Source organism: Lottia gigantea, assembly GCF_000327385.1.
Source record: "Lottia gigantea unplaced genomic scaffold LOTGIsca_3, whole genome shotgun sequence".
NCBI classification, from domain to species: domain Eukaryota; kingdom Metazoa; phylum Mollusca; class Gastropoda; family Lottiidae; genus Lottia; species Lottia gigantea.
The window spans coordinates 2,704,082-2,731,719 of record NW_008708986.1 but is presented as its reverse complement, the minus strand read 5'-3'; the positions used below and the strand labels follow the sequence as shown (position 1 = coordinate 2,731,719).

General features: G+C 33.0%; 2 protein-coding genes across 2 annotated transcripts in view; both read right to left on the bottom strand.

Annotated features, from left to right (window-relative positions):
* Positions 1-6,634, bottom strand: part of LOTGIDRAFT_228571 (hypothetical protein) — a gene marked incomplete at its 3' end in the record, with an annotated part of 11,135 nt that extends 4,501 nt beyond the window's left edge. The window contains exons 1-4 of the mRNA XM_009057181.1: positions 6,357-6,634; positions 4,182-4,574; positions 2,498-2,833; positions 2,208-2,255 (exon numbers count right to left, since the gene is read on the bottom strand). Of these exons, the coding sequence (XP_009055429.1) occupies positions 2,208-2,255; positions 2,498-2,833; positions 4,182-4,574; positions 6,357-6,429 (850 nt within the window). The 5' untranslated portion in view covers positions 6,430-6,634. The remainder of the gene's footprint in view (positions 1-2,207; positions 2,256-2,497; positions 2,834-4,181; positions 4,575-6,356) is intronic.
* Positions 6,635-18,438: 11,804 nt separating this feature from the next.
* On the bottom strand, positions 18,439-23,082 carry LOTGIDRAFT_153274 (hypothetical protein; the record flags this gene model as incomplete). Its single annotated transcript, XM_009057180.1, has 4 exons — positions 18,439-18,599; positions 21,819-22,169; positions 22,498-22,857; positions 23,064-23,082. The coding sequence occupies 4 exons, from the start codon at positions 23,080-23,082 to the stop codon at positions 18,439-18,441; spliced, it is 891 nt and encodes a 296-aa protein (XP_009055428.1).
* Between the last annotated feature and the right edge of the window lie 4,556 nt (positions 23,083-27,638).

The window sequence follows — 27,638 nt, the reverse complement described above, 5'->3', positions numbered from 1 at the left end:
AACACTTATTACAGCTATTACAATACCAGCAATCATTCCAGCATCAGATGGTTCATCACCTAGTATCAGATAACAGTCAAATTAAAACAATAACAACTATTACAGCTATTACAATACCAGCAATCATTCCAGCATCAGATGGTTCATCACCTAGTATCAGATAACAGTCAAATTAAAACAATAACAACTATAACAACTATTACAATACCAGCAATCATACCAGCATCAGATGGTTCATCACCTAGTATCAGATAACAGTCAAATTAAAACAATAACAACTATTACAGCTATTACAATACCAGCAATCATTCCAGCATCAGATGGTTCATCACCTAGTATCAGATAACAGTCAAATTAAAACAATAACAACCATAACAACTATTACAATACCAGCAATCATTCCAGCATCAGATGGTTCATCACCTAGTATCAGATAACAATCAAATTAAAACAATTACACTTATTACAACTATTACAATACCAGCAATCATTCCAGCATCAGATGGTTCATCACCTAGTATCAGATAACAATCAAATTAAAACAATAACACTTATTACAGCTATTACAATACCAGCAATCATACCAGCATCAGATGGTTCATCACCTAGTATCAGATAACAGTCAAATTTAAACAATAACACTTATTACAGCTATTACAATACCAGCAATCATACCAGCATCAGATGGTTCATCACCTAGTATCAGATAACAGTCAAATTAAAACAATAACACTTATTACAGCTATTACAATACCAGCAATCATTCCAGCATCAGATGGTTCATCACCTGGTATCAGATAACAGTCAAATTAAAACAATAACACTTATTACAGCTATTACAATACCAGCAATCATTCCAGCATCAGATGGTTCATCACCTAGTATCAGATAACAATCAAATTAAAACAATAACACTTATTACAGCTATTACAATACCAGCAATCATACCAGCATCAGATGGTTCATCACCTAGTATCAGATAACAATCAAATTAAAACAATAACACTTATTACAGCTATTACAATACCAGCAATCATTCCAGCATCAGATGGTTCATCACCTAGTATCAGATAACAGTCAAATTAAAACAATAACACTTATTACAGCTATTACAATACCAGCAATCATTCCAGCATCAGATGGTTCATCACCTGGTATCAGATAACAATTAAATTAAAACAATAACACTTATTACAGCTATTACAATACCAGCAATCATTCCAGCATCAGATGGTTCATCACCTAGTATCAGATAACAGTCAAATTAAAACAATAACAACTATTACAATACCAGCAATCATACCAGCATCAGATGGTTCATCACCTAGTATCAGATAACAGTCAAATTTAAACAATAACACTTATTACAGCTATTACAATACCAGCAATCATACCAGCATCAGATGGTACATCACCTAGTATCAGATAACAGTCAAATTTAAACAATAACACTTATTACAGCTATTACAATACCAGCAATCATACCAGCATCAGATGGTTCATCACCTAGTATCAGATAACAGTCAAATTTAAACAATAACACTTATTACAGCTATTACAATACCAGCAATCATACCAGCATCAGATGGTTCATCACCTAGTATCAGATAACAGTCAAATTTAAACAATAACACTTATTACAGCTATTACAATACCAGCAATCATACCAGCAGCAGATGGTTCATCACCTAGTATCAGATAACAATCAAATTAAAACAATAAAAACTATTACAATACCAACAATCATACCAGCATGATCTAGTATCAGATAACATTAAAATAAGAACAGAGAAAGAAGAACTACCCTTTTGGACAACCTTGATCTGGTGTGTTAAAGGCTGGTCATGAAGATACCCACATATTACCTAGTATGCTGTCACTGGTTAAGCTTACTTTTAGTATCAGATAACAGTCAAATTATTGTTTACAAATATTTATACACATTCAGGATTGTTTCAAATCAATGTCTACTTATTTTTGTTAAGCAAATTCTAAAGCAATACCATGGTCAAAGTGGTCAAATAGAGGACATTTTGTCACAACGACAAAATTAGCCTACTTTTTTGCACTTTTGCTTGACCTTTAACATGGAGACTGTAGTAGTAATAGTACTGCCATCTGGATTTGTTGACTAATAACAGAAGATATAAAGCTAAGATACAGTGCATGGAACATTTTCTCAAGGCAACAAAGCGAAGAATAAATACCTTTATTTTCTTCTGGATTACCATCACCACCACCATTATTCTGTCCAGCTGTAAGATAAAAAATCACACATTTACTGAATATTTTAATTTTAAAATTCACAAATAAAAATTATTCCTTCAATTTTTCTTTTATAACAGTCTATCTCAGGGAGATGTATAGATGTGTACATGTGATATTCAAGTGTTCAGTAATTTCAGTAAGTTATAGGGGCCACAGTGGTCAAAAATGTGTCCACATAATTGAAACTCAAGTGTAAACTCTAGTATATATTAATCTAACAGTTGCTTACAAACATTAATTGTAAAGTTCTGTGAAAACTCTTCTGTATTATCTAATATACATCGTATCTCCAGTCCATCATCTTGTGCCTTCACTCTATAGTTTAAAACTGTCTGTTGTCTATAAGAACAACTTCCTCCTATTGGTGGACTGACATCATCAGTAACAATATCAGAACTATCAGTGTATCTATTCCACTGGATACTAGCAGGAAATCTACGAGTTTGCCATTGCCATGTTTTTGCAGGGTTTCCAACATTTCCATTACAAGTCATCGATATAGAGTCATTTGATTTATACTCTGACTTTGAAGGAACAACATTTATTCCTAAAGAACTTGGATTCTCTGAAATGTAGAATAAATGCGCCTTTAAAATTTAGATGGAATTAAATAATTTTAGTAACAAGAACATGTAAATTGTGTTTCAGTTGTAGTCTTATTCCATTTATTGAGTATCCATTTATGCACTATCAATAGTTAACTAGATTATGTAACATTTCGCGAAATTGGTTCGATGGAAGTTAATACATCCTTGTTTGTCACAACCTTCAATTAGTAAACATTTAAATATTTTTTAGTAAACTTTTAGAACAGATATAGTTTATTGATTATTAACTGGATTGGTCTTATCTTTAAAACCATTAAATAACATTGAAAAATATCAAAATAGAATTATTTTTAGCAAGTTTTAATCACAATTAATACATCTTTCTAACTTTTTTAAGAATTGAAATTAGACATTACACTCCAAGTATCACAGAACTGATATTATCATATACAGATATTATCTTAATGTAATTTAAGCAGCTTTGACAGAGCAAATAATAACTATATTCCTTAAAAGGAAGGCCTACATGAGTAAAAAGGTGATAGCTATTAGACCTGTGAACCAATCAGCTTGCCAATTTTCAGATGGCTGAGGGGTTGTATCAGCTGGCTTCAACTAAGCCAACACCAAGAATCATAGATTTCTAAAGCAAATTGCTAAATGGTTGAAAGGAATGTATTAACAAAAAAGACCAATGCTGAATTTCAACATTTTAATCCAGATCAAGTAAAAGACTTTTTTTTAAATGAGATTCTAAATTCAAGTAACTAAATTAGGTTCTAAGAAATATAATTTTGAAAGTGTATATCTGAATCTTCCAATATCTGAACTGCAATTTAACTTCACTAACCCAGCAAAGAATTACAAATCATGGCAATATTTGATGTTGTCATGAATAAAGAAGATCATGTTCATATTCAGAGCATCAAGTGAATTTCATTTTGCTTTCATGTACCACTGGCAAACTTGATGAAGGAATTCACTGAGTGAGAACTTGGAATGGTCATTGTCATATCCACCAGAGGGGGCTTTTCATACTGAAGTGAAACCTGGCGGAAGTAACACAGCAGCGGCTGGCTTACTTAAAAAGCAGACTGCCAGTCTAAGCCGGTGGCTTGGAGGCAGATTTTCTGCGGCTCAAAGGTCTCATTGGATATAATCTTATGTAGTATATTTTAAGTTAACTTTGTATGCTTGAAAGCATGATAGTTCTGAAAATTATCTTCACACTTAATAACACATTATGTCACAATACTGGTATCCTCACAATAAATTCATCTATTACTGTCTTATCTTAACTTTTATATGCTGACTAAAATACGACAATACAGTCTATAATTGCATTTAAGAGGTTAGAAATATTACCTTGAACTGTTACATTAGTTTGTTTTTTTGGGGTCAAAGAACCTCCACTGTTTCCTCCTGTAACTGTACATACATACTCTCCTTTATCATTACAGTTAGGATCCTGTATAATAATCTGTAGAAAGGATGTTGAGACAGTATCAATAGCGGTTAAGGAGCCTGACACTGTGTACTTTGGACTTGTTAACCCAGGTCCAAGTTCTGGTTGTTTTCCAACTTGAATAGTTCCTAAAATCTGTTCAGTACTGACACCTTCCCTCAGTCTTGATATATCTAACCTATAAAGAGATGTTACTCCTGAAACAATAGTAGGTTGACATCTGAAGGTTATAGTTGGTGCTCCAGCCTGAATATTGGTACTGGGTCTAATATCAAGTTCAGCTGATTTCACATCTGAAATTTGAAAAAACAACTAAAGATGTGCTGTGATAGCAGGTTTGGCATAATACATGTATGACATTGAAACAAAAAAGGATTGATTTTGAGATAATCAGTCACCTTTCTGAGACAGTTACAATTAAAATCATTTCACAAAAATTTTACCATCAGTTTGTATTTTCACTAATTTGAGGGCATTGCATTCACACAAATATCTTCATCAAAGCATTTAACTTGTCAAATATTTTGTTTGACCTTAATACAATTGATAAAACCATTCTAGGTTCTAACACAAAGGTTTCAACACAAATCAGCATTGTTGAACAAGTCAAATTTCAATGGAGTTCAATAAAATGTTACATATTATCAAATGCTTACCATCAGATTACCTATCTCTGATTAAGAATAACACAGCAATTTATTCCAATGGCTTCCTGATAATATGTTAATCCATCACATTAATTGATCAATATTAACAGGTTTTTAATTAGTTTATTACAAATTAATTAGGGGAGGAAACCACTTAGAATAGGGGTGGAAACCACTAGGATTGAAAATAGGTGGAAACTGCTGGGGGGAAACCACTAGGAAGGAACTTGTAAAAGGGGGAAACCACTACATGCCGTTCTAGGTTGAAAGAAACTTAGTTCCATTTTGGGAAGTAAAAATGGGCTTATCTAATTTTTAACATTTCTCAAAAGTAATATAAAAAGGCAAATAAAATATTTTGTATTTCACTTGATGAAACCCTCTATACCACCCAAAGCTCTATCTGAAATAAGTAAGTAGACCCATACACTCAAAATAAAATTGTAAGCCAATTGTCTTAAAATCTCCTTGGGTCCATTGAAATAAAAGGTTAAATGTTTTTACACTTGAAAAAAAACACATTTCCCTCCCTGAACTTTCCAGTGAGAATAACTCAATGAAAATGCTCTACGAAATTCAACACTCTTACTTAGTTATCTTTTGTTGATATTTCATTCAATACAAAAATGATTGACAAGTCACAACGTCAATTGTAAAAATTTTGAATTTCGTCTCCAATTTTCTCATATAATTATTCTAAGATAATCAAAATATCCATTTAAAATGATGTCCACTTCTCAAAATCCGGCACACACAAGAGCCATCAGCTCAGACAGAATTCATTTGCGCACTTCACCTTGATTTTGAATTTTCAAGTGACTACATATGCGTAAATTTACCTCTAAGCAGATAGCTTTAGTTACGTGCACACACACGCATATGTGCATTCATGGAAAGAATTATCAAACATGTTTGATTTTCAATTATTCGCCACGAATGACAAAAATTGTGCATTAAATTTACGCGCACATGGAAGCTATCGCCTTAAGGAGAAGAAATAAATTCTGCCTGAGCTGAAACTCGGACCATTTTTCCGGACACTCGGCCCATTGTTTTGATCACTATTAATACTACTCAAACAATCTAACAATGTTTTTTAATTTTGATGAAATTAGGTGTATAGCTTACATCACTGTATTTGTCAAAGTATACATTAATACATTTTACTTTGCTTGAAACTACAGGATTCAGTCTACTAGCTGATATTGTAGAGATAACCCATGTTTATCAAAACAAGCAAATGCGGAGGTCACGCGAGGTCGCACATGCAAATTATTAATCATTTCCGGAGATGCACGAAAAATAGATTAGCACTATAACTGTACAATTTTTGTCATAATATGACGCGAAGAGAGTTACCATTTATCATTCAAGGTACAAAATAGATATGATATTTTTAAACCGTTATAAAAAGAATCAACTTCTCACCTGTAATTAAACATATGAACGACAATAATATCACCAACAAATTGAATAACCATACTCCAACTCTTAAATCCATAATGATACACAACTACAGTTACTCTTAATCCATTAATTTTATCATCAATATAGTTCAAAAATTCAGTAATGGCGCTCAGTTTCTTTAACCGTTACACCTGCAATGACTAGCTTCACAAATTCCTACGCCACTCAGGTAAACGATTCAAATTGTATTCTCTCAAACATAAAATACACTCCTTCTCAATTTATATCCTTATTAGATGAATAATATCCCAAATATATCAAAATTGTTGAAAACACGACTTTATGCAGTAGAATGTTAAACCACAAATTAATCCGCACTATTTTCTTTCTACCTGTCGCAATAACAATAGATATCAAATGACTTCAGGTATTTCTAAACGTTTTATTTCATCAACACTTGGAAAAAACTGGAGATTTTGCAAGTTAATTTAATACTTCCCCGGCAATCCGGATATAATATTAACTTGAAACCAGTGCAATAACTAATTACTTGCAAATGAGTTTTTAATGGCAATCGCTTATCAATCAACATAAACAGTTGTGTAGTAAAGCGAAACGTTTTGACTTGTGAATGGGGCGTGACCACTGGGCAAATAAACTTGGTGTTTACACAGAAATAACTGCAGAGACACGTCTTCAGCCTTAAAATATCCGAACACTTTAAAACTAACATCTACTGTTTCAAATGGTCTAAATAATGACCAATAAGTTATATATAGGCCGAAATATTTATCTTCAGGAGGATTGTCCTAGTTGAGGATATGACACAGTTCAATATAGCAATGGATAAGATTACCGGAAAATTAGTCATTCATCTAAATTAATCATAAAATATTTTTCTATGACTTTGTACTTCTCACTAGGGAAGAAATAAAAGAAATACAATGAAATTTTACTTAAGTTAAAAAAAAAACAAGGAAAAGTCTTAAGATATTTTCGAAATCCGTTGTCGGATATAATCTTGCGGAAATAAGTTCTGCCAGGACTGGTTAAACGGATATCTTTAACACACATTTCTCGAAAAAAGCAGTAAAAAAAACCACAGAAGTCATTAAAGGAAGTAGGGACGCTCTTTAATAAATTGTACCCTCCTCCAATGTCTACGGTCATAAGAAGTATCCAATTGTCATTCTTTCTCCCGTTTAACCATGGGTTGGTTTGAGGCTGGGAATCAAAGGAACAGTCTATCACTCCATATGAAAGAACCAACTTTCGAAATGGTAAAATTTGACCTTATTGAGTAGGCTTAGTAAGTTAACAAGTTCAAAATAGCAATTCTATATTCCTGTCAGTATCCTTTTCCAATCAGATCTCGAATATTGAGTAAACTTCAGTTGTTCCATGTACGAAAGCGGATACGTTTCGTTTTTTATGTCAATATGTATTTGAACAGTTATAAATAACTCAATTGCGCAATATTTTATTTGAACAGAAGATAATGTTCGATCAATAATTCTTTAAAAGATATTTATAAGAGGTTTTGCCAGCCTCTAAATGTGTATCGAAGACATATTTAGCTTCTATTTTCACCATTCCTATATCGACGCATTTTTGTATTTTCGATCAACTTTATCAATTTATAACGTCATCATCTCAATCAAGAAGGGTAAGTGATAGTCGAGTCATCATCTGATCATGGAGGTCAGATCGAAAACAGAATGGTGGAGATAAAAGTCCTATGTCATGGGACTATGCCGTGTTACAGCCGACGATTTTCTTCCGATCGCTGTCCGAAAACACCTCAAAAATTTATTGCAATTACTAAGCAATTAATGTTAGATTTATAAGCTATTAGCGAGTTTGGCTATGATTCACGCCTATATAATAAACCGAATCATCTTGTACTTCATGTCACCTGTAGGCCCTGGCAGATTTATAGTATAGGCGTTCAATGAACGGAAATAGTAGGATACGTCCCTTATTGGTGGAGTTTTAAGTCTGGTCTGTTTGACATAGAATATTTTTAGATTTCAAGCGCTATTTACAATCATAAAGTTTGCCATATACAGAATAAATCATCTTGAGGTAGCGTAATTGGATCGTGCAAGATGATACAGAGTAAAATATCTCGGACCGTGCAAGATGATACAGAGTAAGCTATCTTGAATCGTACAAGATGATACATAGTAAACTATCTTGGATCGTACACGATGATACAGAGTAAGCTATCTTGAATCGTACAAGATGATACAAAGTAAGCTATCTCGGACCGTACACGATGATACAGAGTAAGCTATCTTTAATCGTACAAGATGATACAAAGTAAACTATCTTGGATCGTACACGATGATACAGAGTAAGCTATCTTGAATCGTACAAGATGATACAAAGTAAACTATCTTGGATCGTACACGATGATACGGAGTAAGCTATCTTGGATCGTACAAGATGATACAGAGTAAGCTATCTTGGATCGTACAAGATGATACAGAGTAAGCTATCTTGGATCGTACAAGATGATACAGAGTAAACTATCTTGGATCGTACAAGATGATATAGAGTAAGCTATCTTGGATCGTACAAGATGATACAGAGTAAGCTATCTTGGATCGTACAAGATAATACAGAGTAAGCCATCTTGGATCGTACAAGATGATACAGAGTAAGCTATCTTGGATCGTACAAGATAATACAGAGTAAGCCATCTTGAATTGTATACATGATGCTACAGAGTAAGCTATCTAGGGTAGTACAGGATAATACAGAGTAAGCTATCTTGGGATGAATGCAATATACACGATGCTACAGAGTAAGTCATGTTGGATCGTACACGATCATTTATACATGGTAAGCTATCTTGGATCGTCAAAGATACTACAGAGTAAGTATTCTTGAATCAATCAAGATGATACAAATCGCGCAAGATCATAAAGAATACGCTAGCTTAGATCATTCAAGTTGATATGCGATGAAATAAAGCTTTAATTTCACGGAAAACATTAGCATTAGCAATGTCCACCCTCAGTATTTATTGTTGTGCTGAACTATCTAATGGTTTGTTGTTTGTTAAGCTAGGACATGAACCCGAAACAGGGTGCACAAATCATAAACTCATATTTCAACTTTTTACATCACAAAGATTAACTAATGTACTTAATCAACGAGACACAGGTTTTCTCATGTACCTCAGTATCATTTTAATGTAAATAACACTTGTTTTAGCTGTGGTATTAGCATAACGCAAAAGGAATTGTACATAACATAAAACCCGTGTTTCTCGTACAACATGAATACCAATTTGCCTAAAGCCTTGGTTTAACCGATTTGAATCAAATAATTTGAATCATTTTATTGTAACATGTTTATGGAAAATGCTCGTGTGTACCTATAAACAAGAAATATATAAATAAACCTTAATCTGAATAGTAAACATAATATTATCTTAATGATATTAATTAGACTTCGAATAATTAATCATTAATTAGATATTTAATGATGTCATTGATATGGTTAATAAACGTCAATCAAATAGCCTATATTCATTGAAGGTGTTACAAACATAATTATTAGTGAATAGAATACAGGTACGATGTAATTTACATGAATGAATACTAGAAAAACTAGTAGTAATTCCCAACACAAATCTAATGAAGTTAATAGAATCTTATGGTGCCGACACATGTTTCGGATATAAAATACATGGGGTTAATTTTTAGATATGAGGTATCAGGCCACATGCCACATGGACAAAAACTTACTGAAAGAGTCAGATTGAGTTATACTACAACCTATACAGGAAGTACGTACTGGATTCACAATTAAGTCAGTATTACCCCACGTATACACATATCGATTATGTGTAAGTTTACTTTTAGCTTTATGGCATGCATTTATGTGATAATTATATCATACGAGTATATTGTCCTAGGTTGCGCATACGAGTAATGCATTGGTTTTCCTTTTTGTATTCTGTCGATCTAGGACTAATCATGGTCACGCATAAATTTTCCATATCATGGTGTGACTAAAGGGTGTGTTTAACATCCTTTGTATTCATTCATGTTATAAACAACCTCATCAAAATGAACTGATTCAAACACCCATTAAAAATTACTATATATTTAAATTCTAATCACAGACCTCTGTGCCTTTTTTAATTTCATCTGCCATTTTGTTAACGCTTCAATGTGGTTATCGATGTCTCAGAAAACTGAACAAAACCGATGAAACAATTCCAAAACAATTACAGACGTTTGCATCCTTTTAGAATTGGCGCAAGTAGCGTCTTATACGGTCATCAAAAACTTGTAATGTCTAACCCTCGTTAAGTGCGTTGTAAATCGTTAAATGAAACTGCATTCTTGCTTCTAATTCAGAGATTACGATGGGTTAGCGAAAGCTAATTAGTCGCTATGCCCTGTACGAAGCTGTAAAAAAACATTAAACAACAAGTGGAATCAGGTGATCCAAAAAGTGATATAGAAATTTTACATTTACACTGATGCTTTTTATGATTTAGACGCTGTTGCTATAGCTTGTCAAATATGTCTATAAGTTAATCCAGGAGAGTGTAATTATGATGATATATAATGTAACTGTTTGAGGAAATCAATGCGTGAGATCCGTAATCCAACAATGTCATATTTCAGCCATGGGTAAAGCCTTGTATTGCCTAAACAGGTGAACAAGAACTTTGGAATTTCAACCATGTCTAAATAACCGAGTTTTATAATTTTTGAGTATTTGAGTGAACCTATTAGCCTTTTAACCATCTCCAAGTACATTTCATTTAACATGCAAATATCTACTTTGTTTTAATGAACGACATCGGCCTGTCTATTTACTCAAATAAAACTAAATTATACAACCAAATTGGGATTTATTTTCAGAATGATATAATCCAACAAACTTATTATCTAAATGTATAATGATATGCTGTCTATTATGCAAAATCTGTTTGTCTTCTGCACGTTTCTAAGATCGAGTGTTGGGTGTATTCATGGCAACATTCCAAACTAGTATAAATTATATATTGCAGTCAAATTGAAATTTAAAAGTAATATAGATAGTCATGCATAATTAAACATAACATTGTAAGTTTCAGACAAGATAGTTGTCGAAATTCATGCTGTTATCTGTTTAGATGTTGCTTTTTGGTATGGTACTTTTCACCATGTGATTTAACACCCGTTTAGTACATAATCTATGTGTCAGGCAGCGGAAACGGTTGCTTTTAAATCTATAATCATATTGAAACTGAAAAGCTGAAGGATTATTATTGCGCAATTTTTTTTAAGCTGCCAGTGAAGCAGTATTTACTGTTCGATAAATCAAAACTCCAAAGAAAATGTAATTTGAAAGGCATCATATACAATCTTAAGTTTAGGCATATTGAAGATTGTTGAAAGCAACATTAACATTACTAAGCACTTGTAAATGTATAGTCCATGATTCGGACCTACGCCCGTGCTTTCTATGTTAAATTCACCTTACGACATTGCAAAGACAATTGTCCCTTCTGATGCGAATTCTTTCAAAACGAATAAGAAGGATAATTATAACCTCATTAGTAAGTAACTCAGAACCTTCTCCTTTGATGCAAGCTACTGTTTCCTGTCTTTGGATTTTGTGATGTAACTTCCTTCGCAAACTTATATAAATGGTCCAAACTATATCTGATTTATGTATACTTAATATCAGATCAAATGTAAGCATCTCATTAGCATAATTAATTAGACTGCAATTAAAATTCAATAAATCATGGCGTAAATCAAGATCTGAAAATTATTACATAATATGCTAATTAGTCTGACCATAGTCATTCGTAGAATATCAAACTATTTGGAAGCCGATATTCCAGTTCTTAAAAAAAGTATTAGGTAAAATTCAAATTTACCAACGATAGTACAGACAGTACATTTGTAGCATACATAATTTGAACGTGTGCACTTAATGAAATACTTATATAATTTATTAATTAATAACAAGATATGGTAGATGACAGTGATAACTAGTATATGTAAGAAACTATTATATCATATCATAATGAAAAAGGGTAAATTTGTTATCATGTTTGAAGATGGGTAAATTATTTATCATATCAATTTATACATTTCAAACTATTGTAATAATACATGTTCCTATAAAATTAGTATAGAAATATTTATAGTTATAAAATCAATTGATCTGGAAAGTGTAATAGATTTTACCACCAACTAATTGCATGCACAAATGTCACGAACAGAAGTGTTCAGAAGGGAAATTAAAAAATAGAAACCCTGAACCAGGGTCACAAGAGAAAAGCAATAATTTAGAAAAGTTTTCACCCCATTTGGTTGAAGGCAGAGGACTAATTAACGGGGTGGGAGAGAAGGAATCAAAACAGGCAACGGATCACTATCGATTACAATTTAATCAAGCGTAAATAACAGCAATATTTGATTCGGCGGTGATATTAGCAACTGAAAGATCATCACCAACCACCCTCAACACCAGTCTGACTATGGGTCAGAATTGTTGGTGATTTCTGGTCAGAGAAAGTGTTCACTGGTCTCGTATTACCGGTTCGTGTGATATGCCCTCTATTTACAACAAAATGTAAGTAATGTCTTATTGTTCAAAGAGAAGTCTTACGGCTGAGCTAACCAACGTACAGTAAGTCGATATCAAGACTTATATATTATGCTTATATTTGATGAGACTTTTAAATATCTAAAGTGGTACGCTTATCATTGTACAGGATATACTATTCTCACATTTACAACAATCATAACGAAATTTCAATATTAAATAAGTGACCTCTAGTGTAACCTGAAGGTGATCTTTTCTCATTTTATTCTGATCGAATGTCTCGTTATAACAGTCATCAATATATTCTGGAATCTAATTTCAGAATGAAGATAGATGGTTCAGATCTCGACCCCACAGTATTGACGTAGCTCCTTGAGATTGCGGTCAATTACATAATGGCAACGTGTCAACATGACCTTGTATGTAAAGATCAGAATATTAGAAGCTCAACCTCGAGTATAATTTAGCGGTTTGATAAAAATCAGTTTCTTTATCCCAATAGGTGTGTCATTCAGTGACAGAAAAATGATTTGTACCCCCATTTGTATCCTCATCTCATAACAAATTTATAAATATGAATTTTGTTTTTTTCTCTCTAAGACTATGTGTGAGAATAAACCAAATCAATTCTTTTTTTTTCATTAAAGGGACAGATGCACCATTTTAAAGCAGTCCCTTTATAAAAGTCTGTCTTCGTTCGTACCCTTAGTCTCGGGAGGCTGACGGAGCCATTGGTGTAATTTTTCTTTATATATCTTTATACCTTTTTGTCAATAAATACTGTTTATACTGTGTATAGCTTACAACCTTTTCTCAACATGTTTTATGGTCATTCTGGGTAAGAATTTCATACTATACCTCCAAAGCCCTAGTAGTTAATTGCAATATTGAAAATATGGTAACCGAGTGCAAATTGAAATTTACCCCAGGCGGATTCGACCTTAAGCAATTTATTGTATTAAATTGAAACAATGGAGATTTGACTGATTGATAGAGTGTGATAAATCCTTATTGTAACAGATTTATAGCCGTCTGACAGCTACTGCCGGACTAGAGATGTATTGTTGATGACGTATCTGATAATATATCTCTTTAACATAATTAAATATTTTATATATCCTACTTATTATGTGATAAAAACGTATAAGCTATTATACAGCTATGGTATAAGTGTAAAGAAATGAAAAACGAAAATTCAAAACATTGACACATTCAGAGGGTATTGATAGTTGTCTGGATAAAGTTGGGCTTCGACACTTGAGGGTCAGTTGACAGAGTATAAGAATGAATGAGATGAGATGACTCGGCCACAGTAACTGAGAGGGCTAACTAATGCCTATATCAATTTCAATATTCGAATTCATTGAGCATATTAAAAAATATCTGCTGTGCATGTCGGTGACCTGGATGGTCATGAGCTGTGCTAAGTATACCACTGAAGGGTACTAGATGACCGCTGGACGTACCCCGCGTCACACGAGGTGCCTACTTGAATTAAGGGGTCATCGGGGCTGGAATTACAAGTGTATGAAATTACTATTGACTGTGCATTCAATGTGAATGGAAATGAACACAAGTCGGAGAAGGCGAACCGTTAATAATATGGTATTCAGTGGACCACTATATCAAATCTATATTAACATTAGAAGTTATAGATATATATTTATATTAATTGCTTGTCAAAAGATAATTGCATTATGAGAAAGATTTTTATGGGAAAGTGAATAGATGAACTGGCTATAGATAAAACGTTGGTGGTTCGAAGACGAGAACCTGAGTCCGGTGTCTAACTATCTGCATTGCGGATATGGACTTGCAATTGTATCTTTAAGGGGGTGGGGGTCGAACAAGGCGCGATGTGACTAAATAAGCATGAACTGAAATGTCGTGGTTATAATGATATTGCAATCTAGTCAAAGAGCAATGCAATCTGTATTGTTGCCAAGAAACCATGTCGCCTTGCAGAAACACACATTGATATATAGCCTTACACAAATAGATCAATATCTGTCTTAACATCGCATGATGATATATATTGATAATATCTTATTGTATAAGCTGCTTTGTTTAAGACAAATTACTAATTGATATGACCCCAGTCGACCGTGCAATAACGAAAAAAGAGAAAAAACCGTAACCATTTAAATTTGCATGAAGCTGATGTTGCACAACTCCCTGAGTTTCAAACTGAGATATACCTTCGGCTTTTTCTACTAGGTTTCCCCTCGTCGGTGAAGGGCTGACATCGAAAAAGCGTCTAGTCGTTCAGATGGAGGACCCCTAGAAAAATAGTTAGCGAATGCCACGTCCTGGCAAAATTACCCTTATTGTACACTTCATGGTGTTTCATTAGCCCATAAGTTGCAGAAAAGTAGGACGTAAAATTCAATTCATTCATTTAAAATTACAACTCATCTGCTGGGATTCCCAAACAATTTGCAAAATTTCTAAGGGGGATATGCCCCAACTGCCCCATCCCCCCCCCTCACCCCACGGCACTACTGTCAACGACTATAAATTTCATTTCAATGACAACCTTCTATGCCAAAATAGAAGGCTAGTATGTAAAAAGAAATCTTTAACGTGGTAAATTTGGCCTTAATACGTTGGTGTTAGGATTACAGTCAAGAATAAAGAAATGAAGTGAAGAAAGTATCACGTTGTAAATGAAAGAATGTTGGTGGTATGCTAATTCTACACTCACTGTTGACGTGGTGTTAATAGTCAACTAGATTAAACATACCATTAAGGTTATTCGACATATTCGATTGATAATTGAAACCTTGGCAAGGTTTTTTTACGAAGTAATCAGAAGCTTGCTTCATAGTCGTAAGATAGGTTTTCGAAAGTGTCCTAAGTTACGATAAATCATAAATTTCATCGTAATCTTAAGACACCTCTCGACCTGTCTTAAGATGGTCTTATGATTATCATAAAAGTTATGATAGACTTATGATTATCATAAGAGCTTCGATATCACGTGAATAAAAGAATATGGCTGCTGTTTACAAGCACATTCGACAAAAAGCTGAAAACGTACGCCGAAACAGAGTATTTCGAGACAGAAATAACCCACAAGACTACATGGATGATGAACAAATAGTATGTAGATATAGACTTTCACGCCCAATGATACTAGATTTATGTAGAATGTTCCAAACAACCCAAGGCCAACAGCAAGATCTCGTGCCTTTCCAGTTTCATTCCAAATCATGGTTGCACACAGATTTTATGCCACTGGAAGCTTTCAGATGGTCAATGCTGATGTCCATGATATATCTAGACCAAGTGTATCTAAAATAACACGTGATATAACTGCACGAGGATTTGTAATGACTATATAAAGATGCCAACTGACCAGACTGGACTTCGCAACATCATGAGAGGTTTTCATGAAAAAACAGACTTTCCAAGTGTAGTCGGTGCCATTGATGTTACACACATACGTATAAAAGCTCCAACAGAGGATGAACATCTGTATGTAAATAGAAAAAGCTACCATTCTATTAATGTTCAAGCAGTTTGCGATTCAAATATGAAGTTTTCTTTTTAGCACTGTTTGTTACTACATTGCTGTGTCGGCTGAAAAGTAAGGACTTATTCTTCTCCACTTCGTCTATCAAAATTTGAATCGCCTGCGATGTAAAATTCTTCTCTTACTCATGATTATGTATAATAAATATAAATGTATTATTTCTATCCTTATATAGTACTTTCTCAAAGTATTTGCACGAGCATTTCGTTAAGCAGTTACATGTACTCGATGTCTCACATCTTAAAAGTATTCACAATTAGAAAACAAACACATCATGTAAGATAATAAATAAACACAGAGTTCGAGAATGTAAAAGTATAATAAATATACAAACTAAATTCAAACAAATGATCAAACTACGATTTTAATTCATTTTCATATAAAATTTAATGTTGAGAATATATTTTGTAAGTAATAACTATATAGTCAATGTTATCACTTATGACAGTCATATTAAGAGCATCTCGGGTATGACTATCGTAAGACAGCTTTGATTTACATTCTATTACATGTCGTATGATAGTCATAAGATTGTCTTCAGATATATCATATATCATACAATTTAATTTTACTTTAGAACGATAAAAAACTAATATTATCTTAGAATCAAATCAAATATTACTTCAGAACATATAAGACAGAAAATTACTTCAGATATGAATAAATAAAGACAATTGGATACAATTTTAAATTTATGATGATAGGAATTGAGATAAAAGTAATAAGGCAGGTTTTAAATACTAAGATAAATCAACTTGCAGATAAAAACCATAGCGATACAAACTTGGCCTGGATAGATAGAGAGTAACCTTATCTGTAACCCTATCATTTGTTTTATTTGATTTTCTAAAATCAGTATAATGATGATATCTATCTTATCCATATGGCAGACGATGGTCTCAGGTTTCCAATACAGAGTTAATTATCTATTTATCTTCTTAGGGTAGAAGTATTATTTTATTAATAGAAATCAGCAATCTCTAAATAACCTAATATATGCTATGAATGTGTGAAACAACAAGATGAGTGGGAGCTCGTGGGCTTAAGTGGATCCCCTCCTACGGGAAATATATAAAAAAGATATATACTCTCCTGAATTCTGAGACACTGTCTGCCTGTTACTGTAAGATTAAACGATTTAAAAAAATAACTGTATTATTTAAATGTATAAGGACTCTCATTGGCAGTCATACCTAACATTGGGCCTCATTACCTGAACTAAGTACACAATATTGTCTTTGATAGGGCCCTAGCATTAGTTGTGAGCCATTTTATATTATACTTAATTTTTTTCCATATTTTTTACAATCTTGTATTTTTTTCTGGGGGCATGGGGCCTCCTTAGGGGTGGGGCCCTTGGACTTGGTTGCCGGGTTGACCATTACAGGGCTGTTAATTTCAGTTGATCCGAGAGGTTTTATAGGAGCTCAAATTTTGGAATTGGGCTGAATTTTTAAGATGAAGAATGTCCAATTTTGACGTACCAAGAAAGTGATCGACCATTTCATTGTCTTTAATGGTATGTCTGACAAGAGTGACTTTTAAAGTATCAGCAAGCATCGTCGACAAAATTGTCAGCTAAAGAGTATCCACTACTAGGCGTGACAAGACTTCCAATTGGCTCTGTTATTACGATGAAAATTATCTCTCGTCTTGAGGAGGACCAGGGAAATATTGTAACGAACACAATCTAAGACCAACTGGCAGTATCTAATCAATCACTCGATTGAGACGACCTGGGTGCACTGATGAGTGGACAATGAAAAAACGTTCATAGTACCCGCTAATAGCTTGAAGTTTATAAGGACAAATTACGCGACCTATTGCGTTATGAACTTGAGATATTAAGCTTCTATTTAGCGTATGAATTAGAGCCTTTCAACTTACTCAGGTGTACTTGAGATAAGTATGTCAAGGTATGGTAATTGCGCAGGATTTTCACATACCACGACTTACTAATAAGAAATTTGTACATAATAAAAAATTAATTTTATTATATTAATTAAAAGTTTTATAGTGATTTAGATGTATAGGAGGGATAGCGTATATTCTCCCCTGTTCTACAGGATTCTCCACACCAACTCTCTTCAATGCTTCCGAACTCTCTCTCCTTACCTTTCCTTGTGAATGTAATGGGGAGTCAATGATCTTGGTGCAATCTGGCAAAGATAAGTGAGAAGTTTCGTTTCCAAAATTTATTAATAGTACAAAAAGACTATCTTTAAAGCCATGAAAGTTTCCTGTTTGTTTCATCTCCAATTAGAGACGGTGACATATAATTTGAAAAGCCCTTTATCAAAAAATAAAAATGAGTGGCACTTAATGGCACATGTGGGGTGTTTTGAATCTTAAAAAAAAACACACCCTAGCTTACTGAATAATAGTAATGTTATAAACACGAAGCAAAGGACCTCTTTACCTGCGCTCAACAAACACACATGAATATGAATAGTTGTCCTTCATTCTTTTCAGATAACATACCATTGATGTTAGAGAGAGAATAAATTGTAACTTTTATCTGTTTCTATTTTAAATTATAACCCATATTATGACCCATATAAGAAATATAGTAGTATTATCACAACGATATATATTAGGTTACACAATAGAAATTGTAGAAAGATGAAAACCTATAGTATATCTTAACAAGCCATGAATTGTTTATGTATGTTAAAGCCTGATGATTTGACTTAATAATTCCGCACACATTTTGAAAAAAAGTGTTTGGATTATGGTGCCATTTTATCATTAAATTAAGATCAATGCTAATCGCCAATTAGTTTCACCAAACGAAGTTTTAAGGAAAACATGCACCACAACACACATCTCCAAAATACAATTTACAATAATGTATTATTCATGATGTATTATTCAGTTCGGTGTTTACATCTTCGGATTCATATGGCTGGCCCTGCAATCTAATTTCACGGTAAACTTGATTGAGTTGTCATTCAGTAATTCGCCACTTGAACAAAATGTTATGGATACCAATTACACGTTCTTCAATTTTGGATAACAATTACATGGACTTTGATAATGGATAACAATTACATGTCCTACGATCATAGGAATTACTTTCATTGAGGATTTCATTTCTTGCTTACGAAAAGATTTCATCCATCGACAACTAACAATAATAAACATTTGTTGACACTACAGCATTCAACTGAATGATTCAGTTATTTGTCACGTTTGTTTATATAGTCTATAGTAATGTAAGGTATATAATAAGAAATATTACTCCGGTTTGAATAAATAATACACCATAAATTTAAATGTCATTCACTGTCCTACAAATATTTCAAACTAAATATGCATTAGTCTCTTGAATGTATGACCCATGTTTAAATAGTGTGCATATTACAGAGTTACTGTATATAATGAATGCTTAGAATAAAATAAATGGCAACGCTTTATTTGGTAATATACAATCATAAAATAATCAACTTTTATTCTTCTAGAATACCTTTATTATTCAAAGTAATAATAATGCGAAAATATTTTTCACAACAAATGTAAGCCTTAATATTAATTTATATCCGGGTTTTAATGTAAATAGTAATCGTTTCAGCCATTTATTGTAGTATGTATAAACATTAGTCATAGTCAAATATATCTGTACATTATACAATAAAACACAGGTTGGCCTTATCATTTAAAGAGATAGTCTAAATGATTTAAAAAAAAATTGTACCATCCAAATTATCCTATTGTTGCTCAGAAAGATTATTATGGGTGAAACATACCAGTGGTATGTCTCATTTAATTTTCAAACCCCGTGTGAAAATCCCGGATATTGAATCATGTAGTGATATTGTATGTTAAAATAAGCCTCTTTTTATACAAGTTATCGTCAAATATTATATTTATCATAAGCTACTAAGGTTCAATGTGATGTGCTTGAATAGATCTGAATAAACCTATCATTGTTTTCCAAATAAAAGGATTTCAATGGCTTATTTTCTTATCACAATATAGGCCAGTAAGGATAAATAGTCTCCATTAGATCTGAATAAACCTATCATTGTTTTCCAAATAAAAGGATTTCAATGGCTTATTTTCTTATCACAATATAGGTCAGTAAGGATAAATAGTCTCCATTAGGATGGAGAGAGTCATTTTTAGTGTTTTTAGTGTTTAGATTTTAAGGATAATCCATCTTTCCATTTATAGTATTAAATACAACTATGAATATTATCGTTGCTATAGGCTGTGTGCTTTGAAAATCCATCGAAGTTGGAAAAAAGTGAATTAAAGTTGGCTAGTGGTCATTATTCTTGCCAAATATCATCACACTGGTCCACGGTGTGGGGGTTCCGCAAGACAAATCATGGAGGTACACTTTCATGAACCCAATTTTTTTCACAAGAAACAACTCAGTAAGTTGAGAACAAGTTGAGTAGCTGACAGGATAGAAATGAAATATATGCTGAGTTGTGTTTAAATTGGATTGTTCAAAGTACACCTATTTCAAACTTGTGATAGTGATAAGTGTACAGGAAATCAAGTCATCTTTAACTGTTTAAGGTCAAGAGCAATGAACTAATTTGATTTTCAATGATATGTTAAACTGGAAGACTTGAAAACACGACGCGCATTCCTCTTTTTTGTGCTCAAATTTGTGAAAACTATATTATACACCAAAATCAAAACGTATCCGAAAGTTTTAACAAATAATATCTAGCCATTATAAATCTAAACACCAAAACTAAGTCATACTCTTAATTAAAAATTAGTACTCTCCATTTTAATTAACCCTTTTAAAACAAATTCAGTTTGATCAAGCATAGATATATATAGATGATAATAGCATATTTTATAAATATTTTCAGGTAAAATGTGGGACGTTTTTGATAATAAAATTTTTTACATACTGCCCCTTTGATAAAAACTTTGATTTTAGGAATCTATTAATCATGAAAATACATTATAAATTTCTTTTACATCGTATTTGAATATTTAGTATAGGTGTGTCAGTATTTCTTTCAACCACCAAAAGTCAATTAACTTAGCAAAATCCATGAAAAAGAAGACGAGTTATCGCCCATACACCATAACTGCGTTATATTGTACATTCATTCACCTTTCGACGAAGCTTTGAGTTTTTGTACAAACAACTGACACTATTGATTCTGGTTACTAGGTAGAAGGAATGTTTTCAGAAGAATACACAAAATCGTGACACAGTCCTTTAGACAAAAAGTTGTGAAACATTGAGACAAATAAAAAAGGGTTTGTTGCATTAGCTCGATGAGTAATACCATACAATATTGGGAGCTTCACGATAAGCAAGACAGACAGATATGTAAAGGCATGAATATTTGGCCAACATTGATACAAGAACAACATAACTTATGTATGACAAAAGTGGTACTTACAATCAACTTTCAGCAGCTCCAATGGACTCCTGGTCAAATACACAGAACCAAAATATTCACTGCCAGGATGGATTTCACACGCATACCTAGCTTGATCATCATCAGCACGTAAAACTCTTTCAAAGGTGTAGTGGATCATGAAGGATCCGTTATTAACAGCAGTGTAGTTGTGCATCACTGGTGGTATATCCAATATTTGGTAGACTTTAGATCCTTTTGTTAAACGTGAAAGATAAACTCTACCAAGTGGTCGACCTGCTGCTCCAGAACAGGTTATATTTACAGGTTCAAACTCTGTAAAAACTGGACCTTTAGGTTTAGGTATGGATATACTAACGAAAGCTGGTGGAGCTGAAATGGATGATACAGTAAAAGAGTCATGAGACTCGGATATCTCAGTGTTTGAAATCATAGTAGCCCACGAGAAGTCTTGCTGCAACAAATCGTACTTGTGAAGTTCATACCTCTACACTCTTAAATTGTTTCTTATTAACCCTTTCTGGATATTTATAATCTGATAGTCTGATAGCGAACAAATAAATGTGATGAATTAATGAATAACAGCTGTCTGAATAAAGCATCGCTGTCTTAAAAATCAGATGATTGCTTACTTGGTGTTGAGATGAATGGACAAAAGGGATTGACAAAAAGGAATGAGAAGCACATTGAATAAACTTACCGACGGCTTCTATAAGCAGTTGAAAATGATGGGTTTGATTGGAATTTGTTTTGATGGTCACCTCATATCTACCATTATCTTCATAATTCACATTCAACAACTTGAGACTCAATCCATAACCTTCCACAACATCTGCATCAATCCTATTCTTCCAGACGCTGGCCGTATCCAGATCAGTCGTATTGGTAAAATTGGTCGTAGCCGTTAAAAGACGTGGACGTAGTCGATTATCAATGTCAACAATGGTAATGCTTGCGTTATTCTGTTTATCATAAGGATAGAAAAGGATGTTGATTTCTGTAGTGTCTCCAATCTTTGCCTGTAAACTTGCTGGTACATCTACAATCGTGGTCGACAGTACTAAAATTACAAAATGAAAAGGGGCAATTACATATTGGATCTTACATGCTTTTTTCTATTGTTAACACCTGATGCAATTCCATGACAAGGTTATAACTTTTTATCCGACAATCTTTTAGAATAAACTAAGGTCTCCTAAAGTTATCATTCTTAAATCCGGTATCTAGATTTTACGAATGTGAGATTGGCATGATGTGCCTTATTACCACTGTAGGGAGGTTGCATAATCAGTCGAAAGCGACTTCTGTAATCAACTGTACGGTGTCCTTGTCCTTATTAATAGTGGTTTCAACTGCCTTTTTGTAGCCTGTCTTTGCTGCCAGATCTGATTGGCATTGGATGAAAAATACATCAATTACCATTGCAAAATCCATTTTGGATGCAAATTCAGAATTAAGAGATCGTAGACACATAAGACTTAACATTATGAATCTACATTTCAATTCAGTTGATAAAAACATGCCTATATGTATATAAAACAAAAGTCTAAAACAATAACCTCATTTGAACTTTGATTTATATGACATGTGCAATGAGCGAGAAGTAAGTAAATAGTAAGTAAATAAAGAATTTAACCAGCTGTTATTTTATAATAAAAAGTCAATAGTAAATGTCAAGTGTAATTAATGTTAAACGTTAATCAATCAACTTTTAATTTACTGCGACAGATTTTAATGTAGGGCATTTCAATCATATACAAATATATAATTATCAACTATCAAAACTACACTTTAGTTGCAGACATCATCAGAGAGTAGTGTCAGTCCACAGAAAACTGCCAACTATTGACGCGATAGTCTTGACAGCATCGAAACAAGACGAATACCAAATTATACCAGTATCAATCAAACATTAATAGTCTTGTTGACAATCCGAAACACTATGATCCCAGGGCAAATAGTGTTCCAGATGAATGAGGGAGCCCTGAACCGCATAATTTATTCATAGAGATAAACGTCAATAAAGTTGACCTCAGCAATTTTAGCTAGCAGAATGACTTGGATACGTATCTGTCCACCAGCAGTTGATGATAGTAAACCAGGAATAGCGATGTAAAATAGAAATATTAAACCTTCTAATTTTATAAAAATTACCATTTCAGAAACATATTGAGGAAAATGCGAAAGGTTTTGGAATAACCTATGGTGTTGCCTTGTTTTTTCTAAATAATAATCTTTATAAATTACAAGGGAGGGTATAGGCGTGTCAGACATTTAGATACGCAATATAAATCGCTTTAAGATTAAAAAATGAAGCTCATTAAAAAAATATGGTATAATTTATTTTAAAATTAATGACTGGAAATTTTACTTGTACTGGTTTCGTTAAACAAAAGACATCTACTAAAGACACGAACATATAGAATAACCTCTCTAACAGTACAATAAAAAAAATCCTTTCAAACATGTTACATTGCGGGATAATGCATGCGTTACCAATTTCAACATGCAAACTTGGGAAAGAAATTTTGCAGAACAAGCCAGTCGTCCGAATGTTCACCATTCGAAAAACATCGATCCAATATCAAATCATATTGATGTTGCAGATGAATCAGCTGCGGGAAGAGTCTCAACTTTTTGATTAGAGTTTTAATGATTTACTCAAATTTGAAATGTGAAATATTGCTTCTTTGCATCGTACGTGGTCAGAAGATAAGGTTTCCTCATAGTTAAAACACTCAAAGCATTTACAAAAAATAATTTAACCCATATATTATATAATTATAGTCAAGACGTGTTTCACCTGTAGAAAGTTACACCTACTCGAGAACGTATACACTTTATTCTTGTTATTTGAAAATTCAAAGAAAATCTTAACTTTTATCTTGACTCGTGACAAAATGATGCGTAGGCAAATAAAAATAAATATTAAGGATACATTCTTAATTAAGATTATTAAAATCTCCCACAATATGATAAATTTCTTCGGCTTAATTTACTTACAGCGTGTATGAGAAATTCCACCAACGTTAATTCGGTATTCGGTTGTTAAAGCTGAGGGGCCAGTTTTCACCTCGACATGAAATGGTTTCTATCCGTGAGAGAAAATCTCTGGGATTATCATTTTATTGTTGAACACGAACACGATTAGTTGTTACAAGATACACATACATGTTTTATCAACGGTCATTGTTCTGTTCTGATAATTCCAGCGACTATAATACAAAATCAAGACATTGTTTCTCGTAATTAATGTAGTCTTGAATAATCCTAGATCGTAATGAACTTATCAGTATTCCAATATCAAAATCGATCAACTCGGACAATATCATGACATCCAAGAGCAATCAGGGATTTAACATGGTTCAGAACTTAGGTTGTTCGATTCTCAACTAAGCGAAACCATAACTAGCAAATACGTAAAATAAATAACCTAAAATGCTTAATATAAAGACATATAGAAATTGGGTTACTCAGAATCTCAGTGTTAACGAAAATATCTCAATTACAGGAATCAGTGAAAAGTGGAACCTTATGTCTCATACACGGGACAGTAAAATGATCAGGCCTCCCATTGGTGGTGATGTTCTAAAAGGAATGCATTTCTCTGATTCGAAATGAAACGTGATTATGAAGACTCCTAGAAAGATAGTGTGATTTGTTTACACGTTGAGTTGTTGACAAAGTAAACAAAAGAATAATTGAAGTAAACAAATTTAATCAACATCGACAAGTAACATCTAAACAAACACACATATAGTTCATATAACTTACAAAAGTGTTTAAAACCCATCGAAACAGGTTTTAGTGAAGTATATGTCTACGGTCTTAATGACTTTTAGAAATAATAATTAAATACACTTTCCCAAATGTAAAACCTGATTTGACAAACCAAATTGTGTTTCCGAGGAAGACGGGAGAACAGATCGAAACATTGCATAACTTTAACCAATGATTATTGTTCAATAAAGCTGTGTCTATGTATTGTACTCACAAATTAATTGCTAAATGCCGTTCAATGACTTTAAACCCAATCGTAGAAGAACATGAGATGAGGGTAAGCATTCCCACCTAGGTGATGGCGGTGGTTCACATGATAATTTGACATGTTGAAGTACTTTCTGTTCAATCTTGCAACGTACATATGGAAATTTTGTAAAAGGTGTGGTCGTACGTTTTAGGCTTACAAATTACAAATTCATTTAATAAAACCTTTCTTCCTAAGGCATCTGCATGTGCATTCCATCCTAGTGTGTATTGCTGCTATTGTGTGTTCCCTAAATTGAACCTCACCATGATTGAAAATGGAAATATGCCAGATTAATAAAAACAAGAATGATGCAAGGCTCCCGATGGCTCATGATATAGAGAGAAAAACTTCTTACGTGAACACTCTTCACAATAGTCAAGGTATAACGACTTCATCTGCATAGATGATGAACAAATGGTAAAAACCTTTTAAAAAAACAATCCGATTTTTAAAAATGTGCCGAAAACCATATAATTTAGTCTTAATCCTATTTTTAGATTAAAATCAAAGTATTTCAAAATATATCAAGTGTTAAACATACTTCCGCTTTAAGTTTTGAAAGAATTAAGCAGACAGGACGGCTATTCTGTTTTCGGCTATTCGGCTATTTAAGTTTTTATGCACCAATTTACTGACAAGTGAGTAATACAGTTCAGAATGGAATATGTAAAATTATTAGATAATAATGTAAAAATTGGTATCAGATGTTAAATAGCTGTATAAATTTCTCAAATTTTAAATTGCTACTATGACCTTTACGAAGGGTATCATTCTCTTTCCACGAATCTTCAATTTTCGCATATAAAACAATCTTTCAAATTAATATACAGGCAACCTTAAATCCACTTTATATCAGAAAGTGGAATCTAATTTCTTTTTCGAATGTTACAAATTGTCTTCCATATTCCAATTAGTTTCAGCAAACAACATATCTTCAAATTCAAAATACCCCCTACCCCATTCAGATAATCAAAACGACTGTGTTTGGGCTCGCTGATTGAAGGTAAACCTTTCTTGATAATTCTGGTGTCAAAAGGTTCCGATCCCATATCACACCATTTCCCATAAACCAAAACCAGGATGTTACGATTTGAATCATTGCGCATATACAATATATAATATAACAGCATTGTTAAGAAGGACAGAATGAAAGGCAAAGTAAAACCCATAAGAAAAGTTTAAACGTAAAAACTCCCTTAAATTAAATGTAGTTTTGGTCCAGGTCTAACCTTCGACCTCTACTCTTTAAACGTGAGTGGACGGAAGTTATTAGACTTATTATCCCAATGATTCATAATAGTTTAATATATTTAGATCTGGGCTAGAAATTATAGTGTTATGACTGACCTATAAAACTTATTGCCATTTTCATCGGATACTGTTTGATTAGAATAGATTCAATTCCGAGTCGGTTTGTAAAGAGATTGAAAAGAGGGTTTTTAAATCTGTTCAGTCAATCTGTGGTTATCGTAATTCTACTAAAACTAAGAATTTTATGCGGAAGCTATTGCAAAGTCCCTTCAGTATCATTAGCAGTATTTGCGGTAGTGACGTCATACATAAAGAGTTCAGTATTTCTATTGCAGGAGAAAATGTGATCAAAATTAAATGTTAGCTTAAAGAATAAACTAAAGGCTTCAGAAACAAAAATCCCGAAGCTACAGAACCAAATCTTATTTCTAATCACAGGATTAAAAGAGATAAATATATCCCCTAAATAGAAGGGTACCAAAATGATATATTGATTACAGTGTGATTTAGTTTGGTTGTTCTGCTTCCCCCGGGGCTATTATTTCATGTGGGTAGTTAGA